Source organism: Caretta caretta, chromosome 8, assembly GCF_965140235.1.
Source record: "Caretta caretta isolate rCarCar2 chromosome 8, rCarCar1.hap1, whole genome shotgun sequence".
NCBI classification, from domain to species: domain Eukaryota; kingdom Metazoa; phylum Chordata; order Testudines; family Cheloniidae; genus Caretta; species Caretta caretta.
The window spans coordinates 79,340,363-79,367,503 of NC_134213.1; the positions used below are offsets into that span (position 1 = coordinate 79,340,363).

The 27,141-nt window shown below is 43.0% G+C and overlaps 1 protein-coding gene across 1 annotated transcript in view; it reads left to right on the forward strand.

The window, feature by feature from the left end:
• ZNHIT6 (zinc finger HIT-type containing 6) overlaps window positions 1–27,141 on the forward strand; it is a 58,707-nt gene that overhangs the window by 16,766 nt on the left and 14,800 nt on the right. The window contains exon 8 of the mRNA XM_048860114.2: window positions 5,376–5,456. Coding sequence (XP_048716071.1) covers window positions 5,376–5,456 — 81 coding nt within the window. The remainder of the gene's footprint in view (window positions 1–5,375; window positions 5,457–27,141) is intronic.

The window sequence follows — 27,141 nt, forward strand, 5'->3', positions numbered from 1 at the left end:
GGGAACCAGGAGGACCCAGGGAATTATAAACCAGCCATCCTAACTTCAGTACCTGGAAAAATACTGGTGCAAATTATTAAACAATCCGTTTGTAAGGACCTGAAGGATCATAAGATTATAAGGAATAGTCAGCATGGATTTGTCAAAAATAAATAATGACAAACCAACCGAATTTCCTTTCTTGATATGATTATTGACGTAGTGGATGGGGGGAAGCAGTAGACACGCTATACCTTGATTTTAGTAAGGCTTTTGACACAGTTCCACAGGACATTCTCATAGCAAACTAGCGAAATGTGCATCCACCTTAGAGTAATTTCATCTAGATCACAACTGGCTGAACAACTGTTCTCAGAGTTATCAATAGTTTGCTATGAAATTGTCTAGTGGAGTCCCACAGGGGTCAGTCCTGGGTCTGGTACTAGTCAATATTTTCATTAATGACTTGGATAATGGAGTAGAGAGTATGCTTATAAAATTTGCAGATGACACCAACCCGGGAGGGGTTTCAAGCACTTTGGAGGACAGGTTTAAAATTCAAAATGACGTTGACAAATTGGAGAATTGGTCTGAATTCATTGCGATGAAAATCAATAAAGACAAGTGCAAATTACTTCACTGAGGAAGGAAAAAATCAAATGCACAACTACAAAATGGGGAATAACTTTCTAGGTGGTAGTACTGCTGAAAAGGATCTGCGGGTTATAGTGGACCACAAACTATGAGTCGTCAATGTACTGCAGCTGCAAAAAAGGCTAATATGATTCTGGGGTGAATTAACAGGAGTGTAGTATGTAAGACACAGGAGGTAATTGTCCTGTCTACTTGGCACTGGTAAGGCCCCAGCTGGAGTACTGTGTCCAATTCTGGGCACCACAGTTTAGGAAAGATGTGGACAAATTGGAAAGAGTCCAGAGGAGAGCAAGAAAAGTGATAAAAGGTTTAGAAAAATGACCTATGAGGAAAGCTTAAAGGAGGGCATGTTTTGTCTTGAGAAAGGAAGACTGAGGGGAGACCTGATAAGTCTTCCAGTATGTTAAGGGTTGTTGTAAAGAGGACAGTGATCACTTGTTTTCCATGTCCACTGAAGGTAGGACAAGAAGTAATGGGCTTAGTCTGCAGCAAGGGAGATTTAGGTTCGATATAAGGAACAGCTTTCTGACTATAAGGGGTAGTTAAGCTGTGGAATAGGCTTCCAAGGGAGGTCATGGAGTCCCCATCATTGGAAGCTTTTAAAAACAAGTTTGAGAAACACCTGTCAGGGATGGTCTAGTTTACTTGGTCCCTTCCAGCCCTGCATTTGTATGCTTCTAAAGTCATTGAATTTAAACCAGCAGCACTCAAAGAAATTGCTGATGATACAAATGAAATGATTAAAAAATCCAAAGAATTAATTTAAATGATGGTAATGTTAATGCCTTATCTGGAGAAAGTAGAGAAACACGTTTGCAATCCAAGCTCTGATTCATAGACGGTCTTAAAATTCTGGCTAGTGGCAAACCTGTATTTACATTGACAGGAAGGCTGTTTTCATAGAATATCAGGGTTGGAAGGGACCTCAGGAGGTCCTCTAGTCCAACCCCCTGCTCAAAGCAGGACCAATCCCCAACTAAATCATCCCAGCCAGGGCTTTGTCAAGCCTAACCTTAAAAATACCTAAGGAAGGAGATTCCACCACCTCCCTAGGTAACGCATTCCAGTGTTTCACCACCCTCCTAGTGAAAAAGTTTTTCCTAATATCCAACCTAAACCTCCCCCACTGCAACTTGAGACCATTACTCCTTGTTCTGTCATCAGCTACCACTGAGAACAGTCTAGATCCATCTTCTTTGGAACCCCTTCAGGTAGTTGAAAGCAGCTATCAAATCCCCCCTCATTCTTCCCTTCCGCAGACTAAACAATCCCAGTTCCCTCAGCCTCTCCTCATAAGTCATGTGCTCCAACCCCCTAATCATTTTTGTTGCCCTCCGCTGGACGCTTTCCAATTTTTCCACATCCTTCTTGTAGTGTGGGGCCCAAAACTGGACACAGTACTCCAGGCGAGGCCTCACCAATGTCGAATAGAGGGGAACGATCGCATCCCTCAATCTGCTGGCAATGCCCCTACATATACATCCCAAAATGCCATTGGCCTTCTTGGCAATAAGGGCACACTGTTGACTCATATCCAGCTTCTCATCCACTGTAACCCCTAGGTCCTTTTCTGCAGAACTGCTGCCGAGCCATTCGGTCCCTACTCTGTAGCGGTGCATGGGATTCTTCCGTCCTAAGTGCAGGACTCTGCACTTGTCCTTGTTGAACCTCATCAGATTTCTTTTGGCTCAATCCTCTAATTTGTCTGGGGCCTTCTGTATCCTATCCCTACCCTCCAGCGTATCTACCTCTCCTCCCAGTCATCTGCAAACTTGCTGAGGGTGCAATCCACACTATCCTCCAGATCATTTATGAAGATATTGAACAAAACCAGCCCGAGGACCGACCCTTGGGGCACTCCACTTGATACCGGCTGCCAACTAGACATGGAGCCATTGATCACTACCCATTGAGCCCGACAATCTAGCCAACTTTTTTTTCTATCCACCTTATAGTCCATTCATCCAGCCCATACTTCTTTAACTTGCTGGAAAGAATGCTGTGGGAGACAGTGTCAAATGCTTTGCTAAAGTCAAGGAACAACACGTCCACCACTTTCCCCTCATCCACAGCGCCAGTTATCTCATCATAGAAGGCAGTTAGATTAGTCTGGCATGACTTGTCCTTGGTGAATCCATGCTGACTGTTCCTGATCACTTTCCTCTCCTCGAAGTGCTTCAGAATTGATTCCTTGAGGACCTGCTCCATGATTTTTCCAGGGACTGAGGTGAGGCTGACTGGGCTGTAGTTCCCAGGATCCTCCTCCTTCCCTTTTTTAAAGATGGGCACTACATTAGCCTTTTTCCAGTGATCCGGGACTTCCCCCGATTGCCATGAGTTTTCAAAGATAACGGCCAATGGCTCTGCAATCACATCCGCCAACTCCTTTAGCACTCTGTGATGCAGCGCATCCAGCCCCATGGACTTGTGCTCGTCCAGCTTTTCTAAATAGTCCCGAACCACTTCTTTCTCCACAGAGAGCTGGTCACCTACTCCCCATGCTGTGCTGCCCAGTGCAGTAGTCTGGGAGCTGACCTTGTTCGTGAAGACAGAGGCAAAAAAAGCATTGAGTACATTAGCTTTTTCCACATCCTCTGTCACTAGGTTGCCTCCCTCATTCAGTAAGGGGCCCGCACTTTCCTTGACTTTCTTCTTATTGCTAACATACCTAAAGAAACCCTCCTTGTTACTCTTAACATCGCTTGCTAGCTGCAACTCCAGGTGTGATTTAGCCTTCCTGATTTCACTCCTGCATCCCCGAGCAATATTTTTATACTCCTCCGTGGTCATTTGTCCAATCTTCCACTTCTTGTAAGCTTCTTTTTTTGTGTTCAAGATCAGCAAGGATTTCACTGTTAAGCGAAGCTGGTCACCTGCCATATTTACTATTCTTTCTACACATTGGGTTGGTTTGTCCCTGTAACCTCAATAAGGATTCTTAAAATACAGCCAGCTCTCCTGGACTCCTTTCCCCCTCATGTTATTTTCCCAGGGGATCCTGCCCATCAGTTCCCTGAGGGAGTCAGTCTGCTTTTCTGAAGTCCAGGGTCCGTATTCTGCTGCTCTTCTTTCTTCCCTGTGTCAGGATCCTGAACTCAACCATCTCATGGTCACTGCCTCCCAGGTTCCCATCCACTTTAGCTTCCCCTACTAATTCTTCCCGGTTTGTGAGCAGCAGGTCAAGAAGAGCTCTGCCCCTAGTTGGTTCCTCCGGCACTTGCACAAGGAAATTGTCCCCTACACTTTCCAAAAACTTCCTGGATTGTCTGTGCACTGCTGTATTGCTCTCCCAGCAGATATCAGGGTGATTTGAAGTCTCCCATGAGAACCAGGGCCTGCGATCTAGTAACTTCCTTGAGTTGCCGGAAGAAAGCCTCGTCCGCCTCATCCCCCTGGTCCGGTGGTCTATAGCAGACTGCCACCACGACATTACCCTTGTTGCTCACACTTCTAAACTTAATCCAGAGACACTCAGGTTTTTCTGCAGTTTCATACCGGAGCTCTGAGCAGTCATACTGCTCCCTTACGTACAGTGCAATTCCCCCACCTTTTCTGCCCTGCCTGCCCTTCCTGAACAGTTTATATCCATCCATGACAGTACTCCAGTCATGTGAGTTATCCCACCAAGTCTCTGTTATTCCAATCACATCATAATTCCTTGACTGTGCCAGGACTTCCAGTTCTCCCTGCTTGTTTCCCAGGCTTCTTGCATTTGTCTTTAGGTACTTGTGATAACTCGCTGATTGTCCCTCTTTCTCAGTATGAGGCAGGACCCCTGCCCTCTCGCGCGCTCCTGCTTGTGCTTCCTCCTGGTATCCCACTTCCCTACTTACCTCAGGGCTTTGGTCTCCTTCCCCCGGTGAACCTAGTTTAAAGCCTTCCTCACTAGGTTAGCCAGCCTGCTTGCGAAGATGCTCTTCCCTCTCTTCGTTAGATGGAGCCCGTCTCTGCCTAGCACTCCTCCTTCTTGGAACACCATCCCATGGTCAAAGAATCCAAAGCCTTCTCTCCGAAACCACCTGCGTAGCCATTCGTTGACTTCCACAATTCGACGATCTCTACCCAGGCCTTTTCCTTCCACGGGGAGGATGGATGAGAAGACCACTTGCGCCTCAAACTCCTTTATCCTTCTTCCCAGAGCCACATAGTCCGCAGTGATCTGCTCAAGGTCATTCTTGGCAGTATCATTGGTGCCCACATGAAGAAGCAGGAAGGGGTAGCGATCCGAGGGATTGATGAGTCTCGGCAATCTCTCTGTCACATCATGAATCCTAGCTCCTGGCAAGCAGCAGACTTCTCGGTTTTCCCGGTTGGGGCGGCAGATGGATGACTCAGTCTCCTTGAGGAGAGAGTCCCCAACCACCACCACCCACCTCCTTCTCTTGGGAGCGGTGGTCGTGGAACCCCCAACCCTAGGACAGTGCATCTCATGCCTTCCAATCGGCAGAGTCTCCTTCTGTTCCCTTCCCTCAGATGTATCATCTAGTCCACTCTCCGCATTAGTACCTGTGGAGAGAACATGAAAACGGTTACTTACCTGTATCTGTGTTACTGGTACATGGACGCTCCCCTTTTTTCTTCTGGAGGTCACATGCTGCCAAATTGGTTCACCATCGTCCTGTCCCCGCTGTTTTGGTTGTAGGCATCTAAAAAGTTAGTAAATCTCTTAACGGTAACAAGTGGTTTAGACTTTTTCTTTAATGTGATTTGTCTAGATTTCATGAGTTGTGTTTTTTTTCCAGATTAAAAATATATACAATGTCTCCTCAGTCAGATGTGCAAATTTTAATGAAAATAGAAAACAGGCAACATAATTCTGTCAGGTAAGGGATATATTTTTTCTGTATGCAGGCTGTTCGTGTACTTTTTAGAGAGAAATTACTTGTTGAAGATGTTTCGTAGTCTCTAGTGGTGTTGTGATAAAGGATAATGTGTCTGTACTCTCCCAGATTAAATCGCTTCTGTTTAGCAACATGAAATTACAAAAAAGTTGCAGTTAAAATCAAGATAAAGTTTAGTGAGACAACATGTAAGCATCTGTAAAATTAAGCTGAATTTACTGTGCCACATGATGCTTTCTCAACATTACTAGCTGGTCAGATTTCACATTCTGGTGTTTTCAGATCAAGATTTAAGCTTCTTGAACCTAAACTTTAATAGAATTTTATTCTTTATTATATTAGCTCTGGACAAAATTTGTTTTATACCATCAAAATAAAAACTGTGCGAATAGCTAAAGAAATAATTCTACACATATCATAAGCACCATTTGGAACACTTCACCCAGCTGCCATTGTTATTGAAAAGGGAACGTACTTTTAATACTTTAGTTTATTGTGATTGACCCATAATTCTTAGGAATGCAGTTTAGAAATCTTAACTTTCTTCAAATGTAACAAACTTAATGTCATCTAACTTTTTCCCTGAAACATGACATACCATTGTTAAAGAAAAGCATCAATGATATTACGAGAAAGTCTGTTGTAAACAGACATTCAATTTCGCTGTCATTTAATTTCATTGTAAACTCTATGCAAGAGTGAGTGTAGAATATACTCTGAACTTGAATGACAGAATGAAACTTTACAAATTCTTAACTTTTCTTCTTCTGATACTTGTTTCTCAGTAACTGTGACATTGGCTACAAGATAGTTGTCCGCTAGCAGTTTTTCTTTTTGCATAAAATGAGCTGATTTCCACATCAGGATTTAATACATTTAGGAGACTTTGTCAACTTCTACTTTTTTAAAAAAATTGACTAACTTTATAAAATTACCTTTCTGATAGAGCACCATTTAAATAGTATGTACAGTATTTTTTAGAAAAATTCCCCATTTTAAATTATTTTTATTTGGGCTTTTCTGCTCTCCTGCTAATTGGTTGGTGGCGGGGGGGGGGGAGATCAAGAGCTCCAAAAACAAACATGTTGTTGAAATCTTTACTTATTATGATTGCAGCCTATCTTGTTCCCTTCCTCTTTATGCATATATTGCCTGCCACCACTGAACTGAGACTTGCTGCAGAGTTTTTTGTTTTGATTTGGTTTTTTTGTCATATAGGCATTCCTTCTGTGAACTAGTATAATAAATTTGAGGGGAGGATCAGCTTGATAAAGTATGTGACTTCGAATCCGAAAGTATATGTTCTTTTACTTGCTCTATCATGGATAGTTTGTGTGCCTGTCAGCAAGTCACATAATCTCTTCTCAGTTTCTCCTTCTGTAAAATGGTCATTATATTTTTCTTAGTTCACAGAGGTATTGAGCTAAAATTCATTAATGGTTTGTGACGCTCTTTTGGATCTTCAGATAGAAGGTGTAGTGCATTTAAAAGAAATTAAAAATCCTTAAGGTTGATCTTCGTCTTTTATGTCCAGATATTCAGCAAAATTAATGGGATTATTTACATGTTTAATGTTAGTACTTAAGTACCTTGCTGAATCCTGCGTATAGTTATGCATTCCTCTTGTGGAATGTGAATAGAAATTAAAACTTGTTCTGTTCTTGATTAACTTACCATAGCACTAGGCAAAATAGCCTAAACTTATTAACCAAGACCAAAGGTAGACCTGCGCTGTGGTTCCACAGTGAGGTCTAAAAGGCAACATTCTAATGGGAAGCCCTGTGCTTTAAAGGAAAGACTTAAGTTTTGGTTGAAGTTGAGTATTACAGGAGAATTTAAGAACAGTCACCAACGTCAGAATTGCTCTTTTGTGTGAAATCTTCACTTTTTATGATTACAAAGAGGACTGTGTGAGAGAAAAATCTTCCTTAGATTGACTTCATTTCTCAGCACTTTTTGTGCAGTCAGTTATGTTCTGTTTTTGTGTGGTTCTTACACACAGAAAAAGGAAGCAAAATATTTTTAAAAGGAAAATGTGATTGTAAAACACCAAAAATTTGGTGAGGAACTCAAGCAGGTAACTTTTTTTAAGTGATAGATTTAAAGCTGATGGCATCCCTTTTAAAATATCAACACTTAACAAATATATCTGTTTCAGTTCTGTTAAAACAGATATGCTTGTTTTTAGTGCAGTTTTCGGTGCAGCAAGGAAGTTGAATGCTGATCTTTGCTATACCTTCCTCCCCCTTTGCATTCCTTCAGACCATTTCTTCTCCCACCACCATGTTGCTGCCCTATATTAGTAAGGGTAGTGTTAACAGCTTTTCCTCTATTGTGCAGGCCAGGTTATTCTTTAATAACATGGGCTTGTCTATGGAGATCTAGTGCACCGCAAGGCAGGGTGTAAATCTACAGTGCTCTAGCCTGCTGCCCACTAAATGGCTGTGTGGACCCTGCTGCCATGCACTAAAAGTTCTGTTATACACTTCGATATACTGCTGTTTCACTATACAGCATTCCATGCACTACATGTCTGTATAGACAAGCCCATAAGTACATAGAGTACCCCATAATCCACCAGTGCTCTGCTCTGCTCACATTGTCAAAGATCAGGCAGAGCAACGGCCCAGCTGTGTGAAAGGAAACCTTTTACCACTAAGTAGTGGGTTGGTGGAGGAAAGTACCAGTATACTGCCCCACAGCCTTTTAAGTTCATATGAATATTCTATTATCTAGGATTCAAAAAACACCTTATTAAAATGATTAGATAATAGGCGGACTTTAAAACTATACATTGTCAAATTGGGTAGGGTTTTAGTCCAGAGTCTCTTAAGACCGTTATCTTCATAATTGCAAATATGTATCATTGTAAGCACTGGTTCTCAGCTTGCAGCCCAATCAGTGCACAGGTGTAGCCCATGTGACATCCTCAGCACCATACAGGTAGTATATATCCGTATGTATGCAACCCACATAACACAGAGAGAGCCGCACATGCGGCCCACAGTAGTAAATAGGTTGTGAACCACTGCGTTAATGGAATGCAGTGGTGTTTCAGAGAACTAAATAGGATTATTATAGGCTATAAAACATTAGGCTCCTAGTTTTAAGATAAGCATCTTACAGGAGGATTTCAGTATTTCTTGAAAATGTTTATAAAACAGGAATTTGTGGTTTAATTTTGACTGTTTAATTCTATGACTCACAGTGTAACAACCATTTTAATTTGAATGTCATTTACAAAATGCTAGTCTTATCGGATATTTTTTTCAGGAGAATATTTATATTTGCCAGCTACTACATGTTTTTACTTTAAATCATGGGAACCCCAGCTTGGGAAGTTAAACAACAGTTAGCTAAAACTACTTCTGCACAGATAGACTGGGTAGCTGTTGAACAACATGAAACTTGCTTGCTTTCCATTGACTCCTTTTTATGTTAGATAGTGACATTCTTCTGCAACCTAATTTATCTGAGATAAGCCTCTGTTTTTGTTTCCCTGGTACAGTCTTCTTCCTGTAGTGCACATAATATGGGAGCCTCTCTTGGCTGAGGAGGACTATGCCAGGATTTCTTTCATTGTGTGTTGGTATTACTCCTTAATCATTTGGAACAGCTTTGGTTGAGTGACTCAAAGCACACCCTCTCACCATTACCTAGAATTTTAGAGTGTGACTACTAGACCCTTGATAGGCCTCTCGATTAACTACAGGTACCTTTAAAAGGGATCTTATAGAGGGAGGATTGGTATCACCAGTGTTATATAGACACAGAAGTTCTCCTTTTACTCTGAAGTCTACAGCTCTCTTCTTTTTGGTTTTGGAAAATCTGGTTTTGGATGGGTTGCTAAAAATTAAGTTTTCCATCTGGAGATGTTAACCCCTATCACCAGGTATGCAATATTCAGTTTGTCTAAGTTTTGTTCTGGTGTGAAACTATTCCAGGGGAGGTTTAAGTGCTGCCTATTGGATGATTTTTGCACTCTTCTACATTCTTTTATAAAATAGCATTTTCTTTCTTCAAAATAAATTAATGTCCTTACTGTGTCTAATCCTTTATTTGGGATGCCTTCAAAGTGACTTCATGTGGTAAGATTATTGCTTTTTCCACTAAGGGAAGGAAAAATGCAACTGCCAAATTATACAGTCTAGTTTGGGAAATACACCTTCTCATTTTCCTGAGAGAGCTGCCAGAGTTGCCTTTGTGAAGCAAATAACTGGATGTTCGTTGTAACTAAATTGATGGTCAGAATAATTTGATCAGATTAGTAAACAAAGACATGCCATTTACATGCATTTATACCAATACAAATATTGCCTGATGAGGCTGCTGTTAAATCATTCATATTATATTCTCCTGTTAATACTGACTATGACAAATTTTGTTTTGCAAGAAATCTTTTTTCTAACAGACTGTCTTTTTGAAACTCAACAAGGATCCTTTCATAAGCTAATTTTCTTCCTAGCCTGTTAACTGTTCATGACTCATTATTAATATATTTTTTTCAGAATAACTGTCATGGAGTTAATTTTAATATAACATCAGGAGCCATATTTTAAAAGGTATTTAGGCACCTAAAGATGCAGATAGTTGCATAGTGTGAGTTAAAATCTGGCTTTAAAGGCCTAGAAGTCTTCCATTAACTTCAGTGAGTTTTGGATCAGTTCCTTGAACGGTACAGGAATACTGAGTAAAATCAGGCTATATCCTACAGGTATTCCGAATGCAAAGCTTCCATTGACTTCAGTGGAATTCACACTTTCAGAGGGCTCCAATGATGGGGTCTGTACATTTTGTACTGGTGCAACTCATATTTCAATGCTTTAAGAAGCCTTAAACCATCAGATTGCCTCTTCCTAGATGCAGTGAGTGACATTGGCCAGTGCAAATGGAAACACAGCCATCCTATCTTATTCAATTATAGTGGATAGTGAGGAAGAAAAATCCATTAAACAAGTATTGCAAGTGCTTCTCTTCTAAACGCCATTTCTTTATGCTGGTGACCACTTATTTTGCTTTAACTGATCCAAAACAGTTTCTTCCCGGAATTCTGGATGTTAGTAATTCTGGAGCACTTTCCTGTCTCAAGATCAACTGGCAGAAGTAGGAGTTATTTGCTTTGGTAAACTCTTATTTCCATGCCCAGAGAGAATTTTCCTCTGTGGCCTAATGTTTTTTTAAATATCTAGGGATTAAAGTCGCTTTAGAGTCTGCTAATATTATGCTCTTTGCTATTAAGATCGCTAAAACCAACTCACTGACAAATTAAAAAGCTTGATGTACATGCCTCTATCACTTTAAGATAGTATAAATCTTGTAATAGTGATTGTGCTGGAATGCACTTTGTTGTAAATGTTGATATTGATTTATTAGGTTTTATATATGTATTTGAGTGCACCCGCCATGCGCTATGATCTGTACAAATATGAAAGAAAGCTCAGTTTGTGTCCAAATAGGATTATTGTCTAAAAAGACAAACTGATAAAAATAGGGAGCCTTTCTTTCTTTAACCTTCCAGTTAAAATAATTGTAGGTGTCACAAATAGAAATGGTAGGCTAAAATAAAAATCAGATGTAAATGGAAGTTGACTGTCTCTTAATTATAAAAATCCATTTGCTTTAATTGTGTATTTATTCAAATGTGCCACTTCACCTTCAGAAAATTGTCTTGACGTTTAAGATGTGGTATAAATAGTAATAGTATTCTGATCAAGACCAAGCAAAATAATAACAATTATTAACTACGGCTATTTTATTATCAAAGAAAGGAAAAGAAAACTTTCAACAGAACAAACAAATGACACAATACAAGTGATAAACTAGTGACTTCCATTTCAATTTGCTCTATATATCTTTCTGAAGAGAGCTTTAACAGAGATTCCACCCTTGAGAGTGAACCCCTCTGTGGGCTCTTCTTTCTTGGTAAGTTAAGAACAAAGTAAATTATTTTCCAAAATTGTTGTGAATCCATCCCTTACTATGTCCTTAGGCAGCTAAGAATGTTTATAAATGGGCTAAAGAGTTCTGTTTCAAGGCTGGTGAACCTGTTGGTTATTAGTAAATAATAACCAGTTTATAGTTGGCAAAGTAGGCAGTTTTAGCTAAACCCTGTGAAATCAAGAAAAACATTTAAATTTATTACTTAGACGCAGTATTTAATGAGCCAATTATGAATATTAAGACTCTTAAGGCCAATTACATTCCACTATTTCTCTGGGCATAAGCTTTCATGGGCTAGAACCCACTTCATCAGATGCATGGAGTGGAAAATACAGTAGCAGAAATAAATACACAGCACATGAAAAGATGGGAGTTGTCTCGTTAGACGGACTTCCCACTTGGTAAGGCAACTCCCATCTTTTCCGGTAGAGGCTGTGCCGCACGGCCTAAGGGGGAAGGAGTTCTACTCCCGGTACTTCCTCATCCCCAAGGCCAAAGAGGGCTTTCGCCCCATCCTAGACCTGCGCGGGCTCAACAAATTCCTGGTCAAGGCCCAGTTCCGCATGGTCTCTCTGGGCACCATCATCCCTTCCCTGGATCCGGGGGACTGGGGACGCTGCCCTCGACATGAACACATACTTTCATATCGTCATCCACCCAGCACACTGGCGGTTCCTACGCTTCACCGTGGGCCAAGAACATTACCAGTTTGCGGTTCTCCCATTCGGTCTAGCCGCGGCCCCAAGGGTGTTCACAAAGTGCATGGTGGTGGTGGCGGCCTTCTTACGGAGGCAGAGAATCCAGGTGTTCCCTTACCTCAGCAACTGGCTCCTGGCGGGCCGATACAAGGCAGAATTGCGGGGCCATGTGGAGGTGGCCCTGAGATTGTTCCGTGAGCTGGGGCTCCTGGTCAATGTCCCCAAGTCCACGCTTGTACCCAAGCAGAGAGTGGAATTCATAGGGACAGTCCTGGACATGGTGCAGGCCAGGGCAAGCCTTCTGGTATCCCGATTCCAGGTTATCCAGCAAGCAGTGACCTCCCTACGCCAGTTTCCAACGACAACAGCCCGGAGCTGCCTGCAGCTGCTGGGCCACATGGCAGCATGCACACATGTGATCAGGCATGCCAGACTGAGGCTCAGGACTCTTCAGGCGTGGCTCGCTTGGGTGTACCACCCAGGCAGGGACCCCCTGGACTTGGTAGTGACAGCCCCAAGGGATGTTCTGGACTCCCTTCTGTGGTGGCAGTCCCAGCCTGTGGTTTGCGAAGGCATCCCCTTGCCGCCCCACAAGTGGACTTGATGCTGGTGACGGATGTGTCAGATCACAGATGGGGGGCTCACCTGGGGAACCTCATGATGCAGGGGTTGTGCAGAGCGGTCGCTCCATATCAATGTGAAGGAGCTCAGGGCGGTTTGTCTCGCCTGCCAGACCTTTCATGCCACTCTGAGTGGTCACAGCATAACAGTTCTGACAGACATCGCTACAGCCATGTTTTATATAAACAAACAGGGTGGGGCTTGTTCCTCGCCACTCTGTCGCGAGGCTCTCCTCCTCTGGGATCTTTGCATACCCCACGCAATTCACCTCGAGGCATGCTATTTCCCAGGGGTATGAAATGAGCTGGCGGACTCCTTCAGCAGGTCGTACCGCATGCACGAGTGGATGCTCAGGGCGGACGTCATGCTTCCATCTTCTGCAGGTGGGCATTTCTACAGGTAGACCTGTTTGCCACCGGGGCCAATGCCCAGTGCCTGCGTTTCTGCTCGTTCCAGGGCCGCAGCCCAGGCTCGCTCGCGGACGCGTTTGTGATCCTGTGGAGGGGGGGCTTGATGTATGCCTACCCCCGCTCCCCTTGGTGCACAAGGTCCTACTCAAGGTGCGCAGGGACAGGGTGGAAGTGATCCTCATCGCCCCAGCCTGGGCCCGCCATCACTGGTACATGTCACTCCTAGAGCTGTTGGTGGAAGCTCCAGTAGACCTGCCCCTACACGGGGACCTCATTACACAGGATGGCAGGCGGCTTCTCCACCCTGACCTACAGTCACTGCACCTGACGGCGTCGAGGCTCTGTGGCTAAACACCCTGGAGAGCCAGTGCTCCCTTCCAGTGCAGCAGATTCTGCTTGGCAGTAGGAAGCCCTCTACCAGGGCGGCCTATATGGCCAAGTGGAAAAGGTTCTTGTGTTGATGTGAACCCTGACAGGTGCGGCCATGCCAGGCCCCCGTGCAGGCCATCCTGGAGTATCACCTGCACCTGAAGCAGTAAGGGCTAGCCCCGTCCTCACTCAGAGTGCACCTGGCGGCCATCTCCGCCTTCCATCCGGGGTCCTTGGGGGGGGGGGGGGGGGGGGTTGGTTGGTGTTCTCCCACCCAATGATGGGACGGTTCCTTAAAGGGTTGGAGAGGGTGTTTCCGTACTCCTGCCCACCGGTCCCTCCATGGAACCTTAACCTGGTCCTCTCTAAACTCATGGGACCCCCTTTTGAGCCCCTTGCTTCCTGTTCCCTCCTCCACCTTTCCTGGAAGATGGAATTTCTGGTTGCCATTGCCTTGGCCAGAAGGATGTCCGAACTCAGGGCCCTCACCTCTGAGCCACCGTATACAGTATTTCACAAGGACAAGGTGCAGCTCCGGCCGCACCCCAAGTTCCTCCCTAAGGTGGTCTCCCAATTCCATTTGGGCCAGGACATTTGTCTGCCGGTGTTCTTTCCAAAACCCCATACGGAGGGGTAGCTCATTGGCCTGCTAAGCCCAGGGTTGTGAGTTCAATCCTTGAGGGGGCCATTTAGGGATCTGGGGCAAAAAAAATTGGGGATTGGTCCTGCTTTGAGCAGGGGGTTGGACTAGATGACTCCTGAGGTCCCTTCTAAGCCTGATATGCTATGATGTGCGTTGAGCGTTGGCATTCTATTTGGAGCGCACCAAGCCCTTTCGCAAATCCACGCAGCTGTTTGTAGCTGTAGCCGAGAGGATGAAAGGCCTCCCAGTGTCGGTGCAGTGGATTTCATCTCGGATTACAAGCTGCATCCGAGCATGCTATGAGCTCGTAGGTGTTCCGGCCCCGGCAGTCACGGCCCCTTGACCAGGGCGCAAGCGACTTCCACGGCGTTCCTGGCACAGGTCCCAATCCAGGAGATCTGCAGAGCAGCCACCTGGTCCTCGGTGCAGACCTTCACGACCCACTATGCAGTCAACTAGCAGACCAGAGAGGACGTGGCAGTAGGCAGAGCGGTCCTCCGAGCAGTTGTTCCGTGACTCCTACCCTCCTCCAGAGGTAAGTTTGTGATTCACCTAATGTAGAATGGACGTGAAAAAGCACTCAAAGAAGAAAAAACGGTTACTTCCTTTCTCGTAACTTTTCTTCAAGATGTGGTGTTCACGTCCATTCCACCACCCACCCTCCTACCCCTCTGGAGTCGCCAGCAAGAAGGAACCGGAGGGGGTCGGCCCGGCGGGGGTATATATGCACAGCGCAGTGGCGCCACTTGGGGGCCCCGCCAGCCCAACGGGAGCCGCTCAGAGGAAAAGTTTCCGACCCTCGTGCACGCAGCGTGCGCACGCCTAATGTGGAATGTACGTGAAGAGCACATCTCGAAGAACAACAGTTACGAGAAAGTAAGTAGCCGTTTTTTCTAACCACTTGGTGATTAACAGGAGAAACTGAGTACATGTGGCACCTTAGAGACTAACCAATTTATTTGAGCATAAGTTTTCGTGAGCTACAGCTCACTTAAGCTTATACTCAAATAAATTGGTTAGTCTCTAAGGTGCCACAAGTACTCCTCTTCTTTTTGTGAATACAGACTAACACGGCTGTTACTCTGAACCCGGAGAAACTGTTAGTCTTAAATTACAACAGGATTTCAACATTCCATCAAAATCATTACAGTAGTTTTAAATCTCATCCATTGGCAGTGTCTTAGGTAACTTCATCTCACCAATCCAAGTTGAAGTCTTGGAGAGATTTTCCTTGAGTTGATTTCTTCTTGACTCCTCTTTCTTAAATGTTTTTTCTTACTTGTCTGTGGCAGTGCTGTGTTTGAGTTGGGTAGTGGTGTGTGTAAGTGAGGAGTACTCACTTCAGAGTTTTTATACCCATCCCCTTCCTATTTCCATTAAATTATAGGAAAACACACCTCTTGCAGGGTTGTTTAGATTCAAAGGTCACTGCTTCATGCCTTCGGGGTTAGCTTAGTTGACATTTTCAGCTCCTGAGTATACAGTCTGCTTAATGAATATGCAACATTTCTTTAATTGCCTTTGTTTTTGTGACTCGAAAGATCCAGATAACTTTTACTTGGTTTTAACTCTTTTTGTTCAGTCTAGTTTCAGAGTTCTTTCAAATTTGTTTAGTTTGACAGAAAATGAATGTCTGTTTTCAAAAAGCCCAAACACACCTGTTTATACAAAAGTTTTTAATCTTCAAAAATCTTTTTAAATTAAATAACTTTAAAGTCTTTAACTTAAATAATTAAAAGTTGTTAACTTTAGAGAGATGATTCTTATCTTCTGAAGTTAGTTAAGGGTTTTCTTATCCAGTGCCAGTTCTTAATTTCCGATTAATATAAATATTCACTGTTTAATGGCTTTTACACTGGTTTAGCAAGGTCATTAGATGCCATGTTGGTACGTGAAGCATTTTACTATTTACATAGCAATGACATTAAGAGCTATATTAGGAGCTTTGCATTTAGCTAACATATTTGCAAGTCTGCATTTCACAAAGGTGTTTGCCATTTCCGCATTTAAGAAATAAACAAGTTTAACAGTTCTCCAGCTACATATTCTTCTCTGAAAATTTTAAGAACACAAGCAGGTTTTCTTGCAAGAGGGTGGGGGTTGGTAGAGCCCACTCTTCTCAGATTTATTGCTCTGATAACACATCCTGCATTCCTTTTTACAATTAAGGCTCCACTTAAAATATGGGTGTTTTTACATGGTCTGTTTTCTTGAGATTTGATTGTCCTTGAAATATAGAAGCAGAAACCTTCTGGAATTTCTTTGATTAGCTTTAACATTTTGTAACAGAACTAGCAAAACATATGTATTGTTTTATTTCCAAGCACTTGACTATAACATTCTTAGAGTTATATCTTAGTATTCAGTAAAAGTGCAAACAAGTTTGTAACAACTTTAAAATTAAGTTATAATAATTTTAATATCGCTTCTGCATCAATATTGAAGATTCTCCCCAACAGCTGGATCTAAATGTACTCCTTCCATGCTTCTAATGCTGTGTGTGTTCTTATTTATCCCAGACTTCATTTTTTTATTAAAACTTTCTTTCCTCCTTCAAAAAAAGAAAAGGAGTACTTGTGGCACCTTAGAGACTAACAAATTTATTTGAGCATAAGCTTTTGTGAGCTACAGCTCACCGATGAAGTGAGCTGTAGCTCACGAAAGCTTATGCTCAAATAAATTTGTGAGCTGTAGCTCACGAAAGCTTATGCTCAAATAAATTTGTTAGTCTCTAAGGTACCACAAGTACTTCTTTTCTTTTTGCGAATACAGACTAACACGGCTGCTACTCTGAAACTTTTCCTCTGTCAGCTTTTCTTATAGCTTGACATATCTTTTAAATCTCCTGATCAGTTCATCTTCAGCCTTAACTGTTGTCAGCAACTCCAACCATTCTGTATCCAACTAAAGTTCTGCTTTCCCTTTCTTCTTGGGAATATTAGTCTGTCTGCTCCTTTTAATAATAGGTTTCAGAGTAGCAGCCGTGTTAGTCTGTATCCACAAAAAGAACAGGAGTACTTGTGGCACCTTAAACTAACAAAATTATTAGAGCATAAGCTTTTGTGGGCTACAGCCCACTTCATTGGATGCATAGAATGGAACATATAGATAGACAGATATACAGAGAAGGTGGAAGTTGCCATACAAACTGTAAGAGGCTAATTAATTAAGATGAGCTACTATCAGCAGGAGAAAAAACTTCTGTAGCGATAGTCGAGATGGCCCATTTCAGACAGTTGACAAGAAAGTGTGAGGATACTTAACATGGGGAAATAGATTCAATATGTGTAATGACCCAGCCACTCCCAGTCTCTGTTCAAACCCAAGTTAATGGTATCTAGTTTGCATATTAATTCAAGCTCAGCAGTTTCTCGTTGGGGTCTGTTTTTGAAGCTTTTCTGTTGTTAGCTTGAATTTTTCAACTGATTAAAAACAATAGGGAGCAGCAGTTTCCAGAACTTGTAAGTTTTACTGTAATGATCGTCATTTTCATTCCTATTCACTTAATGTTCTTGTATTACACAACACAAATGGAAAGCAGCAATATAGTCAGTGCTAACGGTAACAAATACGTATGATCTGAATCTTTAGTATGCCAAGTTGAATGTTCATAATCGCTTACTTGACCTTTGAAAAACTTTTATAGATTATTCCAGTCTGCATAGAACATGTCCTTTTTGCTATCTTGAGCAATAAGTTGTTTTCCCAGGAGTAATTGTTTTAAACCTGGAGTATTCTGCTTCTATTTTCACAAAATAGCATTTAGTACCCAATAGTGAATTCCATTGGATTTAATGGACTCTTTTTAATTGTTTGTATTACTGCACCTAAGGATCTCAATCAAGGAGTCACGGCCTTACTGTGCTAAAACTGCACAAAAGCTACAAACATGGGGAAAAGGAGTGTAAGGGAAGAGATGGAGGATGAGAGAACAATATAATCTATTTAACATTAGTCATGGCTTGCCTCCTGCCTATCTGGTCAGCTTGGAGTGTTCTATAGGCACCAGGGGGAGACCTGAGGGGCAAGTGATGTGGTATATATGGCCAGCATCCATCAGGATAGCGAAACTGGTAAATCCCTTCAGGGGGATGCGAAGAGATTCTGCCTTGATTCATAAAGGGTTCATTGGCTGCTAGGTTTGGCCAGAAGAGTCTTCAACGGGGCCATATTAAGATGTTTCCATAAAGCAGGGATGGTTTTGGGGCAAGGGCTTCTGGAAGAAAGGAGTTAAGCTTGCTCACAACTGAGCAGAGAACATGCAGGATTGTTCAGTGAAGCCAGACTGCTGTGAAAAATGGTCTCTTGGATGTCCCTTCTGTCACAAGGGCAGACTTGAAAAGGGAGCCTTTTATGTTCCTGTCAGAAAGGAGAACCATAGCTATTTCCTTCTGACCCTGCCAAAGGGGAATCCCTTTGTTTATCTCTTACTGACAGAAGGGAACTAGGACTATTTGTCCCCCACCATGGAGGGACTTGACTTTCCTATTTGTTTGCCAGGAAAGAAGCTTGTTTATTTTTTTTATTTATTTATATAAAAGGGTTAGTAACCCCTTATTGGCAAGTGTATGGCAATGAGCCTCTTACACAGATAAGATGTAAAAGCTCAAGACAGATGAGTAACAATACAGAGTCAAGATTTAAGTTTAGGCAAGATAAGCTGTACCAATCTAAAATAATAGAGGGAGTGAGGAGAACACATGTCAAAAGTAGTGAATGTAAGGAAGTAGTAAGTCCTCTTAAGTGGAGCATCATTCTGTCTATAGTACATTAAAGGTCCTGTATTAGTGTTTCCAGATATCTTTTATTCTATGTCACATTTCATTACATTGGATTATCCAATGGCTATGGCATCAGCTTTTTATCTTCCCTACATTCTGTCAGAAAGTAGAGTTTGATGCAAAGGAAACTGCCTTTGCTAGTTGTTTTAACGATACTGTACTGTATGTTTACACCCCCGTTCTGGAGCTTCGTTTTCGATTGGGATTGGACACTGGTGAAGGGTGGAGCAAGGATTCTGCACCGTCAGGGTTGGATTTATGTGCTCTGGACCAAATTCAGGGTGTGTTAGGGCTGCTCTATGCGGTGCCAGCTATAGTAGTTCCTGTGTAACTGCTGTTCTAATTGGAGATCAGGTAAAATTCTTTGTGCCCTTCTCCTCCACACCGTAGGCCTGCCAGCTGGGTCACATGGTGAAAGAAGTACCTACACAAGTAGAAGATACCTAGAGAACTCTTTAGTCTAGCAGACAAAGACATAATGAGATCCAGTGGCTGGAAGTTGAAGTTAGAGAAATATAAACTAGAAAAAAGATGCAACTTCGTAACAGTGAGGGTAATTAATCATTGGTACAGATTACCAAGAGAAGTGGTAAATTTGTCCTCATTTTGAGTCTTTTAATTGAGATTGGATATTTTTCTAAAATATAGACTCTAGTTAAATCCAGTATTCCCTCTAATTTTTGACAGGCCATGTGCGCAAAAAATTTCTTCTGTGCAAATGGTTGTGCTTGCGTGCAGTATTTCGCCGTGTGCACGGGGTTTAGGATCTGTGTGCACGCGCACAGCTTAGAGGGAACAGTGGTTAAAACCACTAGTTGCTAGGCTTGATAATATTCACGTAAGAAGAAGAATTCCCTCCACTTCAGGAATAATTGGGTGAAATTCTATGGCCTGTGTTATGCAGGAAATCAGACTACAGTTGTCCCTTCTGGCCTTAAAGTCTATAAATCTATATCATTCCTTGTGCTAATATTTCCAAAAATATTGCTAGCCAGACACTAGTGCTTATTTTGTAAATAAGAATCCGATAACTAGGAATTTTAAATGACAGAGTCTTTGTATCTGACCTGCAACTTAAAAGCTGTCTCTACTTCTGAAACAAGTTTTACAACATTACTATCCCATTCACATTCCCATAAAATGCCTATTTGTAAAATCCTTCCCCACTTACAAGGAATTTTCAATTTTGTAGCATCTGCAGATTCCATTAATGTGCTGTTTACTTCCATTAATTAAGATATTAAATGAAACTTGACCTAACACTTCCTCCTGCTCTGTACATGACCACTTTTCATTATGCTTTGTTTACAGTCACTTAGGCAGTTTGCAGTCCACACGATCAAACTCTTTCAAGTAATGTTTTACAAAACCGTACAGAATGTACTAAAATCAAAATACACTGCATCTCCAGCATTCCCTTTTTTCTTCCCATTTTTTGGTAACTAACTGTCCATGACTTTTGCCCGGGGGGGGAGGGGGAGTAATTTAGTGTATAGAAAATAACAACGTCTGAGCTATTTTTGAGATATCAGTTTAATTGACCCTTCTGAAGTATTAGCTGACCTGCTTTCTTCCTCATGCTTTTTCTTTTCGGAGACTTCCCTTTAGCCCCTCTAGCTAGCATTAGCTCATTTTTCTGCCCGTATCTTTTCTATGCTAGCCTTAACTGACTCAGAATCTTCTTGTTTGATTACCTCCCCATCTTACCATTTCAAGTACCGTTATTTTTTAACAGCAGTTCCTTGTGAGGCCACATGGGTAATTATTTTTATAAGATGTTTCTGTCTTCTGCATCTTAATTGTAATGTATTGTGAAACTCCAAGTGCCTTTCATGTGGGTGGTTTTTAATATTTCCTCCCATTATGCCTTACTAAATTGCTTATTTTGCCAACTTTTTTTTTTTTTCTGAAATTTAATTCCTTTGTACTGCTGCATTCTGTTAATCTGACTGTATTGAATCCAGGCAGCTGGCATTCACTAGTTCCAACCTCATCCCCTTTTCCCCCACTCCCAAGGGTTTTCATGTTTTCTGCCACCCTCCCATAAGTGACAAGTGAATCCAGAATGGTTTGTCCTTTGGTTGGAGATTTTGGATTATGATTATGCATCCCAAACTCCTCTTTTTCACAAGTTACCCCTCACTTTCTGTCAGAGGAATCATTGCAGCAGACAAACTGTCTGCTTTTAATGCTTTGCCATTTTTCTATGGTTCTCTTTAGACAAGTTTTACTCTGCTCAGCTCTGAGCCATTGCCTCATTCTCAAGAAGTGACAAGGACAACCTTTGTCCTTCTGCGGTGGCTTAGTTCCACTCTTATTTTCTTGCATAATGACAGGTTTCAGAGTAGCAGCCATGTTAGTCTGTATCCGCAAAAAGAACAGGAGTACTTGTGGCACCTTAGAGACTAACACATTTATTTGAACATAAGCTTTCGTGAGCTACAGCATCCGATAAAGTGAGCTGTAGCTCACAAAAGCTTATGCTCAGATCAGTGTGTTAGTCTCTAAGGTGCCACAAGTACTCCTTTTCTTATTTTCTTAGTATCTTTTCTTCCCATTCACTGTTACCTAGTATCTGTAGACTAACAATGTAAAGCTTATCTATGTTGAGTATTTAAATATCACTAGTAATTTAGTTAACAAGTAGATTGTAGGGGGTTTGGTGGTGGTCCCTCCTTCCCTGGGTCATTGGAAGGCCACTCTGCCTCACTATGTCACTAGGCATTGCCCAAAGTCAGGGAATTAACAGAGCATTGAACAGCTTATGGCTCTGGCCTGCAGTCTAGGCAGAGCAGCAAATAATCAGGGGCTCTTGCCCATGATCTGGGAAGAGCAGCACAAGTCTGAACCTTGGCCCTCAGTTAGGGCAGGACAGACAAGTTCAGTGAGCCCAGACCTTCAGTCAGGGCGGAGCAGTGAATAGTGTAGGACTCTGGCCTGTACTCAGAACAGAGCAGCAAAGGGGTCGGTGTCCTGGCTCCAGTGGATGGCCGACAAACGCAGGCCTCTTGGCCTAGAGTGGGGGTGGGATGGCAGGGGATAGAGGGGCCCAGGCCCACCTGACTCCACTGGGCTCCAGCCCAGGGCCCTAACAGTGGCAGAGTGTTCCGCCACTGGGTCAACGGGGAATCCAGCCACAACACACTAACCAGATCTGCGGCAACAATGCAGCCAGATTGGGGTCAGCAGTCCCTGGGCTACTTCCTACCATTCCCTTGAGGTGTACCTGGATCCATGGGGATCCTCCGTTTCCTCAGAGTAGAAGGCCCGTGACTCCTCAGTGCCTGGGTCAGTGGGCAGCTCCAGCAGTTCTGGCCCATCCTCGGTTCAGCAGTACTCCGCTACAGTTTCCCAGCCCGGGAGTGAGCAAGAGGTGCCTGTCTTCTTTGGCGGCTGCAGTCCAGCTGAGCTCCAGGACCCTCCCTTTATACTTCCTGTTCCACCTCCTGACTTCCAATGGGATGGGCAAGCATGGCCTTGCCCAGCCCACCTGAGTTCAGAGTGTGGACCCTCCCTGTCTAGCTCAGTGGGAGGCCACTGCACCTCACTACATATCTCTTTTCCACTGGGTCTTGCTTCACTCTTGCCTCAATCATTCCATTTTATTGTAACAGTTGGAATATTATTTTACTTTTTTTCTATCACTTCTGATTCCAACTGTACTTTGATTTCCATAGTCAAAGGCTTGTTTATATCCCACAAAAGAGAGGAGATATGGCTTGCTGTAACTGTGTCTTCAGCAGGATCTATATTATTTTCTGAAAGTGATCTCTGGCTGAAATGATCACTACAGAGACTGAATAACTTAATCTGATTTTAAAGAAAAGGTGTGATGCTATTCCTTATGTACACTAGGACTTTTTCCCTGAAATTTCCCATCATTGCTGTAGTGGGAATGCTAGTGTACATGGGGAGCTGGCAACCACCAAGTTGTCTACACCTGTACTTAGGAGGGATAGGTGACATAATGGTTAAAATGCCAGAGCTGGACTACACTCTCAACAGTATTAGCACAGGCAGAACTGTACATGTGTTAACAGCAAGGGGGAAAACTTAGAGAGAGACTAGTGTAGATACAGCCTAAAAACTCTCACAGAGCAAAGGTTCATAGATCTGTAATAAAATAAACTACTGAATTAAAGGTGATGTCAGCATATTTTTAAATATTAGTGTAAATTACATTTTCATTTGTAAACTTAGTTGTCTTGAACTTGCTTTCTCTTTTCAAAAAGTATTGTTCAGTTCAAAAACAGTTTTATGTATTTATTGTGTTAAAGTAAAGTTTATGGGGAAGGGGTGTTAATGAAAAGCTAGTTTCATGGTGGGAGTGTTCCTTCTAAAGATTTACTTTTTTCCCAGTTCTTCAAAGTTCAGATCAATATTCTTAAAATTTGCACATTTCAAATTGTGACAGAACTTGTAAACACAAAGCTAAAGAATTTTATGTAGTTTAAAGGAAAAATGTATTCACAATCCAAAAATAAATTTTCCTCTCTCATCTAATTCAGAAGTGTATTTCACTACTTCCATGTTCACCAAATCATAACCACACGAAGGGTTTATTCACCACTTAGGAATGAAAGTCCATCTGTTAGTTATTATCTTTGCTGTGCTACAGCACTTCAGAATGAGTGCTTAGGAGAGACCATGTAAGTGCTCTCTTTGAGGAAAATGTAGGCATCCAGAAAAGTTTAAAACTGCAGTCTTTTGTTAGGAAAATTGCATTTACTTCCTAGAAGTTATTGGGAGTTTGCCTGAGTAAGGATTGTAAGATGGGGTCCAAAATTGATGGCATGAGACACTTTGTGTCTTAATTACACTAATACCTTTATGTTTCCATTTAGGGAAGCTTGATCTCAACAAAATATTATGGGGGGAGAGGGCTTTGCTTCAGGACTACCATCTTAAAATCTGGGTAATGATGCTATGTGATGGTTAGTGCAAGAACATTTTTAAAAGTGTGAACTATTTGCATTCTGTTTATTTTTGTAAATGTTATGATTTCTCTATCAAAGATTGTTTCCTATATGACAGTTTTCTGTCCTACGACTAGAGTTTTATGGGTTCCAGAAATCGCATGAGAATTTAAGTTTTATCTTTAAACTCAGAGTACAACACAAAATCAGGGTTCCTGTGGATGACGTAGGGGAAGACCTGATCTTAGCAGGGAATTTCCTGTTGTTTGAACCAGTGCACAGTTATACCATTGAGATGATAGCTGTAGGCTCCAATAGAGGGGGTCTTATTGCAATAGAATAAACTAATGTAATGTTACTGTCTATAGAAGGAGGTTTAGGAGGTTGGATATTTTTGTCTTCCTGAGAGATGGAAGAGTGGTTGCAAGGTGCAAAACTGCAGATTCTTCTTTGAGTGATAGTCCACTGTGGGTGAGCATGCACTCCATGCAACTGAAACCAGAAATTTTTTTACTAGTAGTGTCCCCTGGTCTGCTCCTGCACGTCTTCATGTTCTGAACAGAGGGCATCAGAGGAGTGTCGCTGGGTATGCACCCCCATCCCCTTTTGGGGTTGTGATACCACCACGGTTACAGTCTGTCTGACTATCCCTGGGCTGAGAGCAACACAGCCCAATGGCTGGAGTCAGTATGGCTGCCATGGGGATCAGGGCTGTGTGGCCTAATGGCCAAAGTCAGTGTAGCTGCTCTTGTGTTCAGGGCAGCGCAACCTAGTAGCCAGAGTTTATACAGTTGTCCTTGGGGATCAGGACTGTGCAGCTTAATAGCTGGTCCTTGGGAGCTCTGGTTCCCGCAGTCAGATACTGGAGCCTTCACGAAGTGTCCTCCCTCCTCTGTGGTCAGCCTAGAATGAGCTTGCCTGCTCCCTTTTATACTGAGGCAGCAGTTGGAGCATACCCAGCATGGTTTGCGAGGTGGGACTTTTGCTGCCCAGAGTGTGGGGTTAACCCTTTCTTGCCTAGTATGCAAACCTTGTCACAAGGAGGCACAGACCAACTACCTCTCCAGTTCCTTTCTGCTGTTCTACCCCTCATTGTCCATAGCTTCACTAACCTTCCTGCTTCTAATCTAGGAGTGTGCTTTTTCTGTAAATAGTGTACCCTTTATATAGTTACAGTAGTTTTACTAGTAGGTAGATAGTGTTTTGCTGTCTGGGGGTTTTCCCCCTCTTTTACCCCACCACCATTTGGTTCTTAGTATGCCTAAGATTCCAGGGCTTCATATCCTGCATGGCCTGCCCCTGGATCATCCCAGTGAGTGACCCCATTGATTTGGGATTATATTGCTTTGGAGAATCCCACATTCCCTCCAAATGCAATATTTGTTGTTCCTTTCCATCCTGAATCCAGCAATCCCATGAATTCCAGCTCTGAAGACACTTGATGGAGCGGTCTATGAAAGCCCAGTCCAACCCTGGGTCAGCTGATCTTCACACACACACCCTGTACGTCAGCTGGAGGTACATGTTAACACCCCTGCTGGCCAGACATGCCCTAGCTTTGGACTGTCAGAGACCAGGCCCAAGGGCTCTTAATAAGCAATGGCAGGAGAGTAAGGAGAAACACCCTCAGAAGAAGCAGGAGAAATCTTCTCCCAAGGGTTCTAAGATGACGACTGCCTTCCCTGCACCCTCCAAATCGAGTGAGACTCTGCACCCTGGTACGGATGTGTCAGGGGCTCACGGAGAGCATGGATCTGAACCGCCAAGAGCTGTCCCAAAACTGTTGGTCATGGAAGGGGAAGGACACCAACTCTGGCACCAGCAAGAGAAAGAAAGGAAGGATTACCAGCTGCACCAATGGTACAGGAAGAAATACTTGGTAGTGGACATTCACTTCCCAACCTAATTCAGCACCATCTTCCTGACCAAAAGGCAGAAGCCCTTCCCATTACCCACCCATCAGACCCTGGTTGCTATTCTTGAGTAACTGGCTCCATATTCCAGCCCAGTCACTGATACTGGTGGAACAAGTGATCTCTAGGTAGATATCCATACCATCATTGCCCCATTCTACAGTATTGTCCACCAGCTGAGCTATCACAAGGCATACAGTGCCAACAGCTATGCCAGTGGAATCTGGATATTCATACTCCTGTGATGAGCTAGAGGCTGAGATAGCAGCTCTGAGGCTATCCATTGCTACTCAGCAATTCCTGCCAATTTCAAGACCTCCTGAGGAGCATTGGGGAGTCACTCCAGATTCCCCTGGAGGAAGTCCAGGACTCCACTCACAAGTGTTGGATATTTTCCAGACTACAGTCCCTATTAAGGTAGCACTTCTGATCAATGAAGCTATACTGGAGTCAGTCCAGACAGTCTGGCATACCCCAGCCACTTGTGCCCCCACCCTTAAAAGGTGCACCATCTAAGGGGTTGAATATTTGTTTTCACACACACCCCAAATCTCAGGTAGTTCAGACTGTCACTGAATGCATCAGACTGAGACAGCCTAATTCTGTTCCTCCCAACAAGGATGCCAAAAGATTAGACCTCTTCGGAAGAAAGTTTCTCCTCCACTAGCCTGCAGTTTTGGATTGCAAATTATCAGGCATTTATTTCTAAATACAACATTATTAATTACAACAAATTGTCTGAGTTTACCAATAAAACTTCCACAGAAACTCAAACCACAATTTCAAGACATCATTGACAAGGATCAGCTGACAGCCAGGTCAGCCTCCAAGCTTCAGTTGATGTCATGAACATAGATCTGTGCTGACTTCAGTTTTCATGATATGGGTTTCATAACTCCAATCCTCTGGGTTTCCCAAAGAGGTTCAAGCTAGTGTGGAGACCTCCCCTTCAAAGGCAACAATCTGTTTAGTGAAAAAATTGATGTCTTTGCACACCATTATGGACTCCCATGCAATCCTCTTCTCCTTGGGTATTTACACTCTAGCACCTTGGAGAAGGTACTCCAAACCAACCCCAAGTAAGCAATGCCCTGTTCCTTAGCCTTTTTACCATCACAGAGCACATGAGCCCCCAGGAAATGCCAGTGTGTGCAGCGCAGCAGAAAGAATGCCATGCTTTCATCCTCTCCCAGTCACAGCTTCCTGCCAAGAGATCATTTTGATGGGACCCTCTGAAAGATGCCAGCCATAAGAACATAAGAATGGCCATAGGGGTTCAGACCAGTGGTCCATCTAGCCCAGTAGCCTGGCTTCCGACAGTGGCCAGTGCCAGATGTTTCAAAGAGAATGAGTGGAAAAGGGCAATTATCCCCTGT